The sequence below is a fragment of the Panthera onca genome, chromosome D1 (genome assembly GCF_046562875.1).
Source record: "Panthera onca isolate mPanOnc1 chromosome D1, mPanOnc1 haplotype 2, whole genome shotgun sequence".
NCBI lineage: Eukaryota > Metazoa > Chordata > Mammalia > Carnivora > Felidae > Panthera > Panthera onca.
The window spans coordinates 11,745,342-11,763,337 of NC_138348.1; the positions used below are offsets into that span (position 1 = coordinate 11,745,342).

A 17,996-nucleotide genomic window follows, 5' to 3' on the forward strand; every position below is an offset into this window, starting at 1 on the left:
CATTCCCACCAGCAGTGCAAAAGAGGTCCTCTTTCTTTTCATCCTCGCCAACATCTGTTGTTGCCTGAGTTGTTAATGTTAGCCATTCTGACAGGTGTAAGGTGGTATCTCATGGTGGTTTTGATTTGTATTGACCTGAGGATGAGTGATGTGGAGCATTTTTTCATGTGTCAGTTGGCCATCTGGATGTCTTCTTTGGAGAAGTGTCTATTCATGTCTTTTGCCCATTTCTTCACTGGATGATTTGTTTTTTGGGTGTTGAGTTTGATAAATTATTTATAGATTTTGGATACTAACCCTTTATCTGATATGTCATTTGCAAACATCTTCTCCCATTCTGTCAGTTGCCTTTCAGTTTTGCCGATTGTTTCCTTCGTTGTGCAGGAGTTTTTATTTTGATGAGGTCCCTGTAGTTCATTTTTGCTTTTGTTTCCCTTACCTCTGGAGACGTGCTGAGTAAGAAGTTGCTGGGGCCAAGGTCAAAGAGGTTTTTGCATGCTTTCTTCTCAAGGATTTTGATAGCTTCCTGTCTTATGTTTAGGTCTTTCATCCATTTTGAGATTATTTTTTTGTCTGGTGTAAGAAAGTGGTCTAGGTTCATTCTTCTGCATGTCACTTTCCAGTTTTCCCAGCACCACTTGCTGAAGAGACTGTCTTTATTCCATCAGATATTCTTTCCTGCTTTGTCAAAGACTAGTTGGCCATACGTTTGTGGGTCCATTTCTGTAACCCCTACTACTTGATAGGCCTTCAGCTCTAACTCTTGTGCTTCGTCAGCTTCATGATTCTCTTCAAATGTCTGGTCAGCCACTCAGCCTCTCATCTCCTCCAGAATTGGCAGGTGCCTATGAGGTAAAAGCAGCACTACTTACAGAGCTGACCCCTTTGGGCTTCCCTCCTCGCTGGGATACTGGCCCTGTACTTCCTAGCTGCTTTGGTAGCGTTTTGATACCTTCACACAGGTGTTTCCTGTTTTTCATCTAGATTTTCTGGTTGTTCAGTGTGCCTTTGTGTGTGTGGGGGGGGTGTGGGATGGGAGGGAAGGTTTGGTCTGAAATACCCATCCCATCATTACAGAACTCTGAGATTGATTTTTTTAATGTTACTAAGTTTCAATGGCAATTGCATTCACAAATTTTCCTGTCCTGTTTGTGAAATTTAAGACATTTATTTACAAACGGTAAGTTTCTTAGAATTGGAGTTATGCTATTTGGGAGGCTTCTAAGACATGGAAAGTATCAACCCCTAAACTTGAATGACGTATTCTCTTTGCTGCTTCTCTTTTGTCTTCTGGTAGGAGAAAGATAAAACATTTTCCTCATGCACAATGCCTCGCTGTAGTGGTCCTGACATCCTATGTATTAGGGTTCTTTTAAAACAATACCCATAAATATACATAAGACAATATAATTTAACTTGTTGTAGGTAATGGCGTCGTGTGATTAGGGGTGCTGGAAAGTCCCTAGATCTGCAGGGTGAGTCAGTAAGCTGGAGCCCCAGAAGAGCTGATGGTGAAGTTCTAGTTGGAGTCTGAAAGTCTGAGGACCCAGCAGGCTCGAGACCCCAGAAAGAGCCAATGTTTCAGTTCAAGTATGAAGGCAGGACAGAGTCAATGTCCCAGTTCAAAGATAGTCATACAGGAAGCATACTTTGTTACCTGAGGCCTCCCAAAGTAAATCTTTTTGTTCTCTTTGGGCTTTCAACTGACTACATGAGGCCCACCCACATTAGGGAGAGCAAACGGCAGTATTTAGTCTACCAACTTAAATGTTAATCTCATCCAAAAACACCCTCACAGAAACACCTAAAATAATGTTTGACCAAGTATCTGGTCACCCTGGAGCTGGGCCACATTGACACATGACGCTAACCTTCACACCAGATTTAAACTTACTGTGATGGGGGCGCCTGGGTGGCTCAGTCGGTTAAGTGGCCGACTTTGGCCCAGGTCATGATCTCGCGGTCCATGAGTTCGAGCCCCGCATCGGGCTCTGTGCTGACAGCTCAGAGCCTGGAGCCTGCTTCAGATTCTGTGTCTCCCTCTCTCTGCCCCTCCCCTGTTCATGCTTTGTCTCTCTCTGTCTCAAAAATAAATAAACGTTAAAAAAAAAATTTTTAACTTACTGTGATGATATGATGGGCGATTTCCAGAATGTGTGGGAAAGAAGTTTCATGCAAAGAGAACTTTCTGAAGTTCTAGACCTTGACATCAAAACCCAGGGAATATTTGTGGGAGTGGAGTTTAAAGGTTCTTAATAAAAGAAGATGGGAAATTATTTTGGCTTAGTTCTTTGAAGTGGTGAACTCTCTAGAGATTCTCATTCAACAACACTCCATTTTAGGAAGCCAGTGAGTTTTACCCTAAATTTCATGACATTAATGAAAACAAGGCTCAGATATTTAGCCCACAGTAAATGCAACTGGAAGGCCAGACATCCCAAGGCACCACCTAGGAAGTCTTCTTGGAAAAAGCCTAAACTGAGAATAATCAAGTCTTTAGATCTAACCACCCATTTATAGGACATACAGGGGTCCATATTCAATGACACTGCCAAGATAGAATTGCAAAGAACAGAATGTAGAATTCTCTGCCGGGCAATTAGGATCCACTTTCTTCAATAAATACATGCCAGGGAAAAGATAAAGGGGGAATTTACACATTAAAAGGGACTGAAGAGGCTCCTACAACCAAACACAATGTATAGCCTTTGTTTGGATTCTGATCTGAATGTTCCAGATGTAAAATAAAAAAACATTAACAGCAAGTATATCATCTCGCCCTGGAGGATGCTTCAGATTGCTTCTCTGAAAGGACAGCAAGTTAAGAAGTTAGGGAAAGCTATACACTGACTAAAATTATCATTAAATTTCTGTAAGCATGCTGACTGCACTGTATATTTTATAAAAAGTGTTGCTTCCCTTTTTTTGATTGTGGTAGTAGTTACTCTGGTATGTGTGTTTGTCAGAATACATAGACCTGTATACCAAAAAGGATGTATTTCACTAAACATAAATCCTAACTTACAGAAGGCCATAGAAAACAATGGACAGAAAAGAACACCCTGAAGGTCAAAATCTGAGGTTTTGAAGGACAATGGTCAAAGCATTTCCAACTGCCATGAGCAGTGAGTGACGGACAGCTGCAGTGGGCTAACCCACGATTGTGCTCCCTGTGGAGCTGGGCATCCTGGCACTTCCTGCACAACAGAATTTGATCACTGCTATGGAACAATGACTGTTGTATCTTCCATTGCCTCTTCTGAATACGAGTTTAAGTGGTTGGATTCTGGCCATACTCCATAGGGTGTATTGGGTGTGTAAGTAGGGTGAAAGGAACAGGCAGACACATCTCTGGGCCATGAAAGCTACATCCAAACGTGATAAAGACACATGCACAACACCCAGAATTCTGGACTGTCTTGGGGAGTGGGTTAAGTATGCTTTGTGCGTGGAAACTAGAGTGTATTTGGACACTATAGAGGCTATATGAGTGGGACTGTGGTTGAAATGACTAGTTCATCCAATATCCATTTTCCCTTTTTTCCAAAGTAATAGAATTTAGGCTGGGCATCTGGTCATCCAAAATAAACACTACATTCACAGCCTGATTTTCAGTTAAGTGAGCTACGTGACCAAGTTGTAGACAATGGGTACCAGCAACTGTGATATATGTAGTTTCTAGATGGGGTTCTTTTTTAAATGTCTATTTATTTATTTTGAGAGAGGGAGAAAGGGAGAGAGAGAGAGAAAAATTGAAAGAGAAGCCATGTGAACAGGGGAGGGGCCGAGAGAGAGAAGGTGAGAGAGAATCCCAAGCAGGTTCCATGCTGAGTGTGGTGCCTGACTTGGGGCTTGATCCCATGACCCTGAGATCATGACTTGAGCCAAAACCAAGAGTCAGACATTCAACCAACTGAGCCACTCAGGCACCCCTTAGATGGTGTTAAGAAGAGATGTACACCTCTTTTGCACATTTTTCTCTTGCCCCTGCCTGTGGTGTACGTGCATGGGCTAGAAGTTTAGTAGCCACCTTGGACCTGACTGAGAAAACCTAATACCATGACACCCTGAACTCCCACAACCACAGAGGGCTGTACACTTAGATATTACATGAGGAAGAAATAACTTCCCCTCATTCACGCTGCTACTTTATTTTTGGAATTTAGCAGTTGTTCCTAATAGACATACATGTCTAGAGTTTCTGAACCAACAATTTCTCTGGGTGAGATTTATGGCTTTTGCACAACTGAGAGATGATCACATATTTGATCAATCTGATCAACTGCTAGTTGGTAAGGAGGGTATTCCATGCAGGTAAAAGAGATTCAATGGAGGGGATTAAGTGCCAGAACATCTTTAGGATGATAAAAGCAATGGGAGGGATTCAAAGGGCCAATATTGCAATTGAGTTCAAGAACACACCCTCTCAGAGGCAAACCACAAGAGACTCTTAAATACAGAGAACAGAGGGTTGATGGGGGAGGTGGGGGGAAGGGGAAAATGGGTGATGGGCATTGAGGAGGGCACTTGTTGGGATGAGCACTGGGTGTTGTATGTAAGCGATGAGTTATGGGAATCTACTCCCAAAGCCAAGAGCACACTGCATACACTGTGTGTTAGCCAACTTGACAATATTTATATTTTTATATATTTAAAAAATAATAAACATACATACATACATATATTGGGTGAATTTAGACATTTTTTAAATGAAAAAAAAAAAACAAAACAAAAAACCACACCTGTTCAGCTGCAGACCAGGAATCAGGAAGCTGGATGAGGAAGCTGTTACAAATGCCTGTTGACATTATCAAAGCAAATGACTAGGCCCTGCAATGCAGATTTTGGCTGCTACTGCTTGCAGTCACCTCTCCATCCACATGAAGCTAAGGACTAGATGTGACTCTAGACACTCATTTTTCTTTTCCTTTTTTTTTGTTTTATTTATTCCTAGGCATCCAATTATTTTTTAAAAATTTTACCAAAGTTTACTATTTTATTTTTTAATATGAAATTTATTGTCAAATTGGTTTCCATACAACACCCAGTGCTCATCCCAACAGGTGCCCTCCTCAATGCCCATCACCCACTTTCCCCTCCCCCCCACCCCTATCAACCCTCAATTTATTCTCAGTGTTTAAGCATTTTCCAGGAGCAGAAGAAAGATGGTCTCCACCTTATTTCTATCTTCCAAATAACAGGCAAGTGAGTCTATTTTGAGGCATCTGATTTATACCCAGATTCTTAGTTGCAAACTAGACAGAGATACGTAGACTTTAGCTTTCTAGACTCTGGATATAAGAGGGTGGGGATAGGGACTAAGTCATGCTTCTATCTTCCACAGAAGGGCAGAACTAGTGGAAAGAACAGAAAAGTTGGACTTTTCTTTTGTCATTTGCAATAAGGGCTGATGTTACAGGGGCCCAAAAGGGAAAAATTAAGATAACCAAATAATTTTTTAAAAATGTTTATTTATTTACTTTGAGAGGGGGAGGCAGAGAGAGAGAGAGAGAGAGAGAGAGAGAGAGAGAGAGAGAAAATCCCAGGCAGGCTCTCCACTGTCAGTGCAGAGCTCGATGCATGGCTTGATCCCATGAACCATGAGATCATGACCTGAGCTGAAATCAAGAGTCAGATGCTTAACAACTGAGCCACCCAGGGGCCCCAACAACCAAAGAATTTTGAGTTTTAGAGGAACATCTTATTTTGTTCACTCTAAAAGTGTATTTCCCCATTATTTTGTTATTCAGAGAACAGGGGTCACCTCACCAGTTAGGAAGATGGGATAGATGTATCATCCAATGTACTTAGAATGGCAAATACCAAATTTGTTGTATGTATAGAACAGAGCTAAGTATTTTAAGTGAGGTTTGAGATTGTTTCAATAAGAAAAAAGCCAATGACCAAAAAATTCAGAATTTATTTGAACTGTTATATTTTTTTGAACATCCACATCATTTTCTAATTAAAAAAAGAATATTCATTATAGCTTATGGAAACAGCCCTGAATACTCTAAATTATTAGCATATTTTCTTGAAAACATCTTTTTCCTAATATTCCATGGGTTCAATCTGATGATCTTGAAATGACTTGTTATCTTGGTCTTCATCATGGTTCTCGTTTTTCTCTTCATTTAATAATTTATATAAACTCTCATTTTTCTGTTTAACATCACAAAGAATTGACTCCATAGAATAGCCAAATTCAATAAGGGCATATACTGTATCTCCACGTTGATAAAAATGCCCAATGGTATGCATAGCAACCAACTTGCCAGATGCATTAAACACTGGGGAGCCAGAGGACCCGCTGGAAAAACAAGTATCATAGCTAAGTGTATCTGTTCTCCAAACCTCTGATAGGAAACTTCGTTGGGTAAACATAGAGAAAGCATTATAAGTGGCAGCATGGGGACCTACCACCCCATCTTGATGATGCTCTGGGTACCTCTCTAACCGCTGATTTAGAGGAATCACAGCACAGCCATCTATTTTCTTGACCTGGCCTTCTGGGTGACCAATTAAATAAATCAAACCACTAGATGGTTGAGAGGAAATCTGTCCAAACAGGCCTGGAGGAAATCCATTTATGTTTTTTCTTAACTTTAAAATGGCGTAATCTAGAGTTCCATCAGACACTTCAAACCACGGCTCAATGGAAAACCAATCAACATCCATAGGACAGAACTTTTTATAAGCAAAAGTTACCTTTGCACATTTGCTTATTATATCTGGCCACAAACTTGGATCTGTGCCTTCTCCCACCATAAGATGTATTACATGTCGACAGGTGAAAACATAACCATGATTGAAGACAAAGCAAGTAGCATTGCCTGTGTTTCCATTATTGTCCCATTTCATGAACCCAACTGACTTACTAAGATGAATAAGATCTTCACAGATTGCAACTGAAGTAGAATTTTCGGTCACTTTTCCAAAGTACTTTTTATAAATGTTGAATTGTTGAAATGGTAGCAGTTTGGTTTTCTTCTGTTCATCCCGAAAATACTTTCTCATCCAGAGAGTCTCTTCATTAAAATTTGGATACTGATCCATTATCACTTTGTCCAACCTTTGGAAATTCTTCAGCCAGAGGTTAGTTGCCGTCCTTTGGATATATTGATTAACATGTTCCATACCTGGATGGGGCCTTTGCCTAACCTGTGAGTTGTTTCTCCTATATTTTCTGTTGAAACTATTATTGTAATAATTACTAATTCTGGAAACTGTCCGTTGTTTTTTACTTTCAATATCATGCCCTAGATTCCGAGCTGGGAGAATTTTTTCTCTGTTGTATTCTACATCTTCAGTCTCCCCATCTTCCTCTGGTTCGTGTTCCCTGATCTCAGACTGTATCAGATCCCAGGGACAGATTTCTTCAGTGGTATTTTCATTCTCCTGTTTAATTTTCTTATGGGTACCTTTCCTGGCAACGTTTTTCTTAAAAATGTCCATTTCTAAGGTTTTTCCAGACACATAATCCACCAGGGAACGTTTTCCATGAATTATCTTATGATCTTCTATTATTTTCCATTTAAATTCATCCAGGTCAGACCGAAATCGGCCATCCTTGCTTAGAGCTTCTTTGATAGTCTCACCCTTTAGGGCATAGATACAAAGTGTAGTTCCTCTTTCATGAAGTTCCTTGATCTTAAGAATCTTCTTTATCCTCTTCCCAACAGCAACAATGTGAAAAAGAACGCATTCCATGTATGGATTTTCACACTGGCGCAAGATCTGATCACCTTCCTGGTTACCCTTTCTTTGACTAAATTTTATTTTGAAGTGGGACCCTGTAGGTAGGCACTTGAGAGGCATTCCTAAATTTATGTATCCTTCTATTGTTTTTTCTTCAAAAACAAGAATGTGCTTATTCAAATGATTCTCCATCCTTTCACTGAAATTGTCATTAGCTCTCAGAGCTGAGTAGATACTCTCATCGGGTTTACCATGTGCTTTAAACATACTACGGTCAGATTTCCTCGAGTTTTCATTAAAAGTAAAAGTAAAATAACATTTTTTATGGGTGTCCCAGTCTGGGTTCTGGATTTCCACAGATGCTTCATGCTTGACTTCACTTTTAAGCTTACTGGTCCCGCCACACTCGTTTATGTCAGGTAGAAGATGAATAGCAAGTCTTCTAGGGCAGGTCTGCTTGATGGCCATATCCTTAGAAAAAAGGAAAGATTAAAAACATAATGAGAATCTCCTTTAATAATAATATTTCATGTTTGTCTAATTATAAAACTAGTAGCTATTCTGAATAAAAATTGAGTAATATACTGGATAATGAATAGTGGAGAAAAATTACCCATCATTATTCCATCACCAGAGATAACCATTCTACATTTTGTTTTATTCATTTCTTTTACTTTACGTGCAGATACAAACCTTAGGTTTCTGAAGTTGTGCTAAGCTGCATGAGTTTATTCTTTGCCAAGCAATCTGCCATTGGCTGACATGTCATTAAACATTTAAATTTAATGACATTACATGCCATCAAACAACCTTTGGAACACAATTTTGGGGGCCACAGGATATAGTTCACTGTACAATAATTTCTAATTCATTCTTCTGTAGCTGGATACTTAGATTGTCTCAAATTTTTATAGGACAAACATTTCTATACGTAAAACATTTTGGCTGAACATCTGGATATTTCCTTAGGCCAGATTCCCAGCTGTAGAAATACAGACACTAAGGTTATAAATGTACTTCACAACATATATGGTGCCCAGCTGCTTTCCAGAAAAATTGTGTCAACTCATGCTGCTCCTTTTCCCCTTGATGCCCAGAGACCAACCGTATGGTTGGCTCCTTCAGAGGATTTCAGTACTGTTATTTTAAATGTCTTCCAACTGATAGATGAAATGCCATTTAATTTGACTGCTTTTGTAAATTTACATTACTTATTTACTAGTAGAGCTGTACTTAGATCTGTGAGTTCGAGCCCTGAGTCAGGCTCTGTGCTGACAGCTCAGAGCCTGGAGCCTGCTTTGGATTCTGTCTCCCTCTCTCTCTACCCCTCCCCCACTCATGTTCTGTCTCTGTCTCTCTCAAAAATAAATAAACATCAAAAATTTTAAAAAAATAAACATTAGGAAAAAAAAAAAAAAAAGAACAGTGAATCTGGAAGACAGATCCAATCAAGTTTTGCTCAATTTTTAACAAAGGTATAAAGGCAATTCGGTGGAGAAAGGGTAGATGTTTCAACAAACTGTGCCAGATGCCATATACAAAATGAACAAACAAATGAACTAAGTAATTAGCCACTGTTTCCTATTACTATTTTATGATCCACATACTTCACCATACACACAAAATTAGTGCAAAGTGGGCCACAGACAAACCTAAAACTGTAAGGGTTCTTGATGAAAACTCACAAGAAAATTTTTGTGATCTTAGGTTTGGAAAGAGTTCTCTGATGATACAACCAAAAGCATAATCCAAAAAAGAAAAAAATGTTAAAATGCACTTCTTTAAAGTCAATAACTGCCCCCCGCCAAAAGAGTATTCAGCAAATAAAAAGATAAGCCACAAACCGAGATAAATTATCCACAAAGATTACAAGAAGAGCAATCTGACAAAGGGCTCATTTCCAAAATATATAAAACACTCCCAAAACTCAACAACAAAAAATCAGAAAGACCAATATAAAAACAGGCCAAAGATTTTAACAGACACCTCACTGAAGAAGATACATAAATGCTATATAGAACATGAAAAGATATGCAATATCATTAGTCATTAGTGAAATGCATTTATACTACAAGGTGAGACCATTATATACTTCTCTGTTACACACTTATTCGAATGAGTAAAATCAGGAAAACTTTCAATACTGTATGTTGGCAAGAATGTGAAGCAGCTGGGACTCATACATTGGTGGTGAGGATACAAAATGATAGAGCCATTTTGAAAATATTTTGGCAATTTCCTATAAAGCTAAACATAGACTTACCCTATAACTTGGCAATTCTGCCTATAGGCAAGAACTCAAAAGCAATGAAAATGATATTCATACAAAAACTTGTATACAAATCCTCAAGGCAGCTTTACTTATACAAGACACAAATGGGTGGCTCAGCTGGTTGATCATCTCTGGCTCTTGGTTTCGGCTTGGGTCATGATCTCACCGCTAGTGAATTCGAGCCCAATGTCTGGCTCTGTGCTGAAAGTGTGCAGCCTATTTGGGATTTTCTCTCTCCCTCTCTCCTGTTCTCTCTCTCAAAATAAATATATATATATAAAAAAGCCAAAACTGGGGAAAAAACCCAAACATCCTTCAATGGGTGAATGGATAAACTCTCATATATTCGTACTGTGGAATACTACCCAGCAATAAGAAAAAGCTACTGATACATCTAACCACCTGGATGAATCTAAAATGCCATGTTATATGTGAAAGAAGCCAGACCCAAAAGGCTTGATTCAGCATATGATTCTATTTACACGATTCTTTCAGCTCTGCACTCCTCTGTTTATAGAGTCTTAATGGTATTTAAACCCTATCCTTTTTCTTCTTTCTCCCTTTCTTGTTAAGTCCCTTCTGCGTGTTTCCATTCTTTCTCTCCAGCTGCTTTTGGGGGGAGTGCTTTTTTCATACTGTCCCTCAACTCCATCCTCTCACTGCAAAACAGCTTCCTACCCTCCGTGGCTTCTCTCGCCCACAGTTCACCTCTCCACGCTGCATACCTGCCGAGTTCTGCAGTTCAAGTTGTGCAGATTGTTGTGTTAATCCTCAGATCAATTTTCTAGGTGTGTACGATGGTTTGGTGTTGATCTAGCTGCATTCAAGAACTAGAGAAGCAAAAAGCTTCCATGCTGCTCTGCCATCTTGGCCCCTCTCTATTTACATGACATTCTGGAAAAGGCAACACTTGGAGAACACATTGTTGATCACCAGGGGGTCAAGGTGAGTGTCAGACAAGGCAGAGCACAAGGGAATTATTTAAGCTGATGGAACTCTGTTGCATCTTGATTCTGGTCATGATTACAAGACCACAGGTAACTGTCATAGGCCAGAGAACTATATGTGGAAAAGATTTAATTTTACTGCATATATAATAAATAGGTTGAAAGTAGTGATAAAAGTTAAAGTCTTTCACACAACCAGTAAGATAACCAATCTTTTTTTATTCATTTGTTATCTTTTTAGTTATTTTCTCCTTTTCCAGCTTTTCCCAGATTTACTTATATTCTCCTTCTCTCTTGTCTTCTTTTAGATTTTTTCCCCCTCCGCCTTTCACTTTCCCTCCAAATAGTTTGGAAACTTTACATTGTAGTTTTGTTGTAGAAGTGGATGCCTTAGACTAGTGCTGTTCAGATGGAGATCTCCAACATCTATCCTTCCGGATACGGCAGCCTCAGGGGAAGTATGCTTAGTGTGAGCAAGGGTCGGAATTCTTCACTTTCTTCATTATTTAACTTTAGATAAGTTGAATGTAAATTTAGATAGCCACATGCGGCTAGTGGCTACCATAGTGAACAGTGTAGCCCTTTAACGTGAATATTTAGCTTAGAGTTTAAATTAAATCTCCTCCTTAAAGATACAAGGATAAAGCCTGTATATAACTTCTCCTTCACTTACAGAATGAAACCCAAATACTTTAGCATGGGGTTCAAAGAAGAGGAAGATACCCCAGCTCTTTTCCAGAAAGCCACTGCACCTCTCTCCCGTTTTGTCGCAGCCATACATGTGTACAAAAGTGAATTTGCGCCAGCTCAGGGACAGGCCTCGCTTGCCGGAAGTGCCTCCTCAATCACACGGTTTTGTGCAGGAATGGCTGAGCTATGTAGCGTGGAAGGGTTAGATGCAAAAGGAAGTCTTCTCAGGGTACCAGGATGGACTCATTATTTGAATGGTAGCCAATGCAGGTATGCACTCTGAACTTACTGGAGTTCTGTCGTCACTATGCAGAAGGCCAGACAGAGGCCAACAACAAAGAGCAGAGCCCAGAGATTGGAAACAAAGGAGTCCTTGAAGCCAGGTGTACTGCTGCATTAAAGCTCCGCTGAACTCTGCACTTGTCAGACAGATGAACCAATGAATCCGTTTTATTTTCCCCCAGGGCTAAACATTTCCTCTTTTGAAACGATACTGTACAAGCAAAGTAAATATTAGCAAATAATGCTAATAACAATGAGATTTCACCGTACCGAATCTTCAGGGTATCTCAGATCAGTATTTCTCAAATTTTAATGTGCCTAAGAATCACCCGGGGGGTCTTGTGAAAATGCAGATCACAGAGAGGTCTCAGGAGATAGCAATGCTGTTGCTGCTGTGTGTGGACCACACCTGGAACAGCAAGGCCACAGAGGTCCCTAATCTAGAGCAGCACTGTCCAATGGAACTTTCTGCAATGATGAAAATGTTCTATATCTGCTTGTCTAGTACGGCAGCCATTACCCACATATGGCTACTGGGCCCTTGAAATGTGGCTAGTGAACAGAGGAAATTAATTTTAAATTTTATTTAATTTTAATCCAATGAAACCATTTTATTATTTCACAAGTAGAGGATTCTTTTTGAGAAAATAAAAGTTCTAATGGAAATAAAGCCTACTATAATCTTCTACCAAAATACCTCTCCAGCACTATTAGCCGACATTCTCGAATTCTTACATATGATCAAATCTAACTATACTGCTCCCAAATATGTTTTTATGTGTATATGACTTTACTCACACTCTTCCCTCACGCGGGATACACTTACCTGGTGAAATTCTATTCACTAAGAGCAAGTCTCATATGATCCTGCCTTAATTTCTTGAGTGTGAATTAAGCACTCTTCTCTCCGCACTCCAAAAGCACTTGTTTATATCTTGATTTGGTGTTAACGATTTGCATACTTTGTGTTGGTCAAAAGCTGGCTGTGAAGTCTGAACCCCCAGATTCAAATCCTTGCCCTAACGTTCATTATTTTTGCAACTTTAAGAAAGTTGGGTTTCAGTTTCTTCATTTTTAACATAGGGATGAGAGGGGTGCCTGGGTGGCTCAGTCAGCTGAATCTTACTTTGGCTCAGGTCATGATCTCAAGGATTTGTGGGTTTGAGCCCTTCATTGGGCTCACTGCTGCCAGCGTGGAGCCCACTTTGGATCCTCTATCTTCCTCTCTCTTTGCACTTCCCCCACGCATTCTCTCTCTCTCTCTCTCTCAAAAATAAATAAATCTTTAAAAAGTAAAATAGGGATGATAACACCGTGTATTTTTTTATTAAATGTCAAATGAGATAATCCATAGGAAGTGACAAAAATAATTCCAGGTACACACTAATTTCTCAGTAAGCATGAACTGTATTTCTTGTTTTTTGCCTGTCTGTCCTTCTGATATCAAGTGTCTACACTGTTTGTCAGTGATCCTGTTGTCTAAAACGGCACACTTTGCATTGTTGATTCATACACTATCATTTGGCTTTACACAAACACTTATATGTGTGATCTCTCCAAATATATTTTTCACAACACGGAAGAAGGGTTTATAACTGCCATCCTCTATGAGCGTATCCCCTTCCAGAATCCTGATAGCATGCTAAGGTTAGGTATGCTGCTCTAGCAAAGAGTTGTTAAAAAGTGGACACACCTTTGAAACTTCAGGTCTGGTACTCTGGCCATTTTCTGTAGCACTGGATGACTGGTTCTCTTCAGGCTTCGTGGAATTCATGATGAGTTCACAGAAAATATGACTCACTTCCGCTTCCAGCCAAGTTACAGAAACAAGGACTGGATTTACCTTCCCACTTACAATGACTTAAAAAAAAAAAAAAAAAAAAAAAAAAAAAAAAAAAAGAATACAGTATGTGAAACAACTTTCAAACACTGGGCACCAGGCAGTGCGGAACAGTGATTTCCCATCCTTCAGAGAGAGAAACCAAATGAGGTAATCCCTATGGCCGTCTAGCTTTCCACCTGGGGGGTGTTTCCAGACCATCTCTCAGGGAAGGGACACACAATGGAGCCTGGCAGTTTCCCTTGAGTTGAGAAGACAAACTCAGGGTCATGGGAGGCCTACGTGGCTGGAGTTTGTGGGGCAGAGTACTAGAGAGAAGAGAGCGACAGCCACCCAGAGAATCCGAGATCTGCAGTGGGTACCCCTTGACATTTCAGCCAAATATCAGTCAGTGCATACGTGCTGATGAAGCTTTCAGAAGCCAGGGGAAGAATCACCTAAAGGGAAAAGATGGAATAATTCTGACCTCCTGTAACTGAGGACATTGACAAATACAGTACACCCTAGGATTACTGCGGCTGACTGCTTGAGAGATCTCAGGCCAGGGTGCAGGGGACGCTGCAAAAGGCAGAGCCAGGTGTAATCCCTGATATGAGGGAGAGAGAGAGAGAGGAAGTTGGCACGTGTTCACGTTCACAGGACACAGAAGGGAAAGACCCACACAGACAGAACTCTGGATACAGGAAGAGGGTTCCCCTCAGGCATTCGGGTGACAACTGATCAGAGCAGCAATGGAAGAAACCAGGTAAGGCCAGGAAAGAACCACCCCAAAACGTCAAACCCTCTCCCTACACCCCTCCTGGGGATCTCGGTTTCCTCGTTTGTAAATTAAGGAATCTGGTGTAAACCAAACTTTTATTGTTCCTGTGAATTACCCACTCTGGGCTTGTTAAAAAGGAAGATACCACATCCCACCCTCAAAGATCAGGATTCAGTACCTCTGGACTGCAGTTACCGAATCTGCGCTTTAACACCGCCCCCCACCCCCCAACACCCCCGCACAACACTCGGTGGCGGAAGCAGCTTCCTAGCTGATCTCAATGTGTCTTTCCAGGAGTAAAACTCTTGACCTCTGAAGCTGGGGGACGGAAAGTGGGTTCCCACAATGGGAGGCTGCCTATCCCCCCACCCTCAAAACCTCTTTGGCTCCGGATCAAGGTCCTTCTGCCTAGTGCCCTTGACAACCACCCCCTAAGGGCTCCACGTCCGACTCAGGACCAGAGCGCTACTCACGGATGCGAAGAATCTGTCCAACGGTGCGGGTACCGCTGTCTGGGATTCGCAAGAGCTACAAAGCACTGGGCTCAGCGGCCTCTCTTCCGGACCTCTTCCCTCCGGGGGAAGTGCAAGTCCGCCCTCCCGCGCTCGGCGCCCAGCCAGCAGGAGGCTAGGGGGCGGAGGCTGGCTGTGCTCATTCATTGGCCAGTAACTCATTCACTTCGGGAACCGATTGGCCGAGTCCGGCCACCCAGCGGGCGGGCGGGAAAGGCTGGGCTTTGACCCAGTCCCGAGGGCTGGCGAGTCCCAAGGCGGGATTCTCCGAATGTGCCCGCGTGCGCGCCATCCCGGAGCTGGTGATGCGGCTCAGTCCCTCCCAGGCACGTACTCCCCACCCTGGCCGACGGTCAGCATCTTGTTCCGGGACCCACTGCGCAGTCTCCTCCCGCCCTCCCTCCCTAGAGCCTCCGCGCCGCGGCCGTCGGGGGGGGGGGGGGGAGTGCCTCGAGCCAGCGCGGGAGTGGGAGGAGCCGGAGGTTGGCGCTCTCGCGGGGCTGGAGCTGCGCGCCCAGCGTCGGGAGCAGCGGGACGAACGGCCTTCCTGCCAGGTGGGCGGCGGCGGCGACGGCGCGAGGAGCAGCCCGGGCGCGACGCGGCGGCCGCTGCAGAGCTGGCCGGGATCGGGCAGAGGCCCCGCCAACACCCGCGGGCGTCCGGGCGGGCGCCGCACCGGCTTCCAGCGGACGAAAGGGCCCAAACCGGGCAGCGGCGCTCCTGCTTCCGGTCTAGCGGGACTTGGCGCCCCCAGCAAATGAGCCAACCTCGCCGAGAGACTAATGCACACACTCAGACCAAACCAAGAAGCCCAGAGATCGAACCCTCTCCCCCAGTCCCCTCCCCTGTGACTCGCGGTTCCGAAGAGCCCGATTTCATCCCTCTTAGAGGGAAATCCGCCCAGCGGGGTCCCAGGGGCCTGTAGGCGTTTCCCGCTCTGCGCCTGGAGATGGATGTACACTTTAGTTCAGCCCCTATTCCCAGCGAGGTGGTGTTTGGTAGTAGACTTATTTGGGTCTCATTTGATCTTTGCAGTCACCTCTTGAGTTAGGTGCGACTTTTGCACCCATTTCACGGGATAGTTTGCGCAAGACCACGGGACTAGTTGGGGGCGGCGGTGTCCGCGAGTAGTTTTAACCTTAGAGCCTCACAGCTTCTTGCAGGGAGACAGGGAAGTTCACTCCCCTCACGGGGGTCTTGATTACCAATTTGTAACTTAAACGGATCTGGCCATTTGTGATTCACCGTCCATTCGTGTCCAAACATCACTTGGGTAGCTTTAAAACCCGCGGACGCTCAGACCAGTGCTTCGCAAAGTTTATGATGCATCAGGATCCTCTGGTGAGCTTGTCGAAATACATTTCTGAGCTCCCTCTGTTAGAGATCCTGACTCGGTAAGGCTGGAGTGTGGCCCGGTAATTTGCATTTCTCAAAAGGTACTGTCAGTGCTGCTGGTGGCCATCTTTAAGTCCAATTGTTAATTTCATTGACCAAAAAGTACTCTGAGCATTTACAAACGTTAACTAGTTTTATCCTCTAACAACCATAGGAGGCAGCTGCCGTTATCCCCATTTCAAAAGAAATTGTGGCCACAGAGAGACAGCAAGCAATTGGCCTGAAGACAAACAGCTATCGGCAAGGCTAGGATTACGACCCAAACAGGCAGGCAAGGTGTCCTGAGCCACTACCCATTGCTTCTCCACTGTTGTTCCAATCAGTCTCCACGACCCCAGCACACTCCAGCCCTTTCCAGCGCCGCTCCCCTCCAGTTGCGCTCCCCACCGCCCTTACCAGTACCTCTGTGTCCCTCCCTCTGCGCTCCAGGGCTTTCTTAGACGCAGCTCTTGGGAATGGGGTCAGTACGGACAGTCCCCTGGCAGGATCGCCCAGGCAGGTGAACAGAGCCACTAGGAACAGAGCCCAGTCTTTTTTTTTTTTTTTTTTAAAGTAGCATTATTTTTTTTTTATTTTATTTTTTAATATATGAAATTTTCTGTCAAATTGGTTTCCATACAACACCCAGTGCTCATCCCAAAAGGTGCCCTCCTCAATACCCATCACCCACCCTGCCCTCCCTCCCACCCCCCATCAACCCTCAGTTTGTTCTCAGTTTTTAACAGTCTCTAATGCTTTCAGAGCCCAGTCTTCTAGAACAGCGGATACTCGCTGCGGGCAAAGGATCTTCCACCGCGGACGGAGTTCCGCGCGCGGCCTGCAGATGGCGCCAGAGGACGTGCCTGGTGGAAAAGGGAGGGAAAAGGAGGCGGGGAAAGCGAGTGAGGATTGACACTCATTATGGCCAAAGGCAGCGCGATGTTGGTTTGCCCACTCTTCCGTTTTCTGGCGCCCAAGATCTTCCCACTCCTTTAAGGGGTGCATTTGTGGGACCGAACAGACAGGTGGGAGTGGCCTATGCCGCGTCACGTGCTCCCTGAAAGTACACGTGTACGTCCAAGGTTGCTCTAACTCAGGCTGGCTTAACCCCTTTTTTCCAATTTACCTCGCTCTCAGTTAACTAAGGCCCACTTAACCTGTCTCTCCGTGCATTTGTCTGTCTATCACTCTTGGGTCCTTGGAGTTTTTGTAACAGTCATCGAGGGGGCAAAGCCAGCATGGTGCCTCATTGCCTTAGCAAATAAGTATTTCCGGGTGCTGATAATGGGGAGTGGGCTGAGTGGGAGTGGGGGTCAGGAGAGCAGAGTGGAGAAAACAGGTGGGAAGCCTCCAGTGAACATCGGGCGCTGTGTTTTCGAAATTGTCTGGAGGATTGTCTCATTTCATCTTTCTATTCATTTTCAATTTCACAGGTTAGAAAACGAGGTAAATAAATCATCCAAGAGTAGTCCTTGAATGATTTCAACTCGTGTCAGACGCCAAAGCTGAGGTCCTTTATTGTGCCCAGGCTGCCTTTGTGGCATTTCAATGCACGAAGGTCCAGTGAATCACCGCTCCACCCTCATTCATCTTTCTATCCATTCGTTCATCTATTCATTTA

At 43.1% G+C, this 17,996-nt stretch overlaps 1 protein-coding gene across 1 annotated transcript; it reads right to left on the minus strand.

Moving 5' to 3' along the window:
• Nucleotides 1-5,451: 5,451 nt before the first annotated feature.
• FAM111B (FAM111 trypsin like peptidase B) lies at nt 5,452-15,209 on the minus strand. The gene is made up of 3 exons (XM_060606740.3): nt 14,963-15,209; nt 13,583-13,749; nt 5,452-8,169 (listed from the first exon to the last, which is right to left on the minus strand). The coding sequence occupies exons 2-3, from the start codon at nt 13,661-13,663 to the stop codon at nt 6,052-6,054; spliced, it is 2,199 nt and encodes a 732-aa protein (XP_060462723.2). The 5' UTR covers nt 13,664-13,749; nt 14,963-15,209; the 3' UTR covers nt 5,452-6,051.
• Nucleotides 15,210-17,996: the final 2,787 nt, after the last annotated feature.

Excerpts from the sequence above, each read along its gene's own strand:
- FAM111B (XM_060606740.3), bottom strand. The coding sequence starts at position 13,663 with ATGAATTCCACGAAGCCTGAAGAGAACCAGTCATCCAGTGCTACAGAA. Across the intron at positions 8,170-13,582 it reads CCAGACCTGAAGTTTCAAAG|GATATGGCCATCAAGCAGAC; the intron begins GTGTGTCCACTT and ends CTTTTTTCTAAG.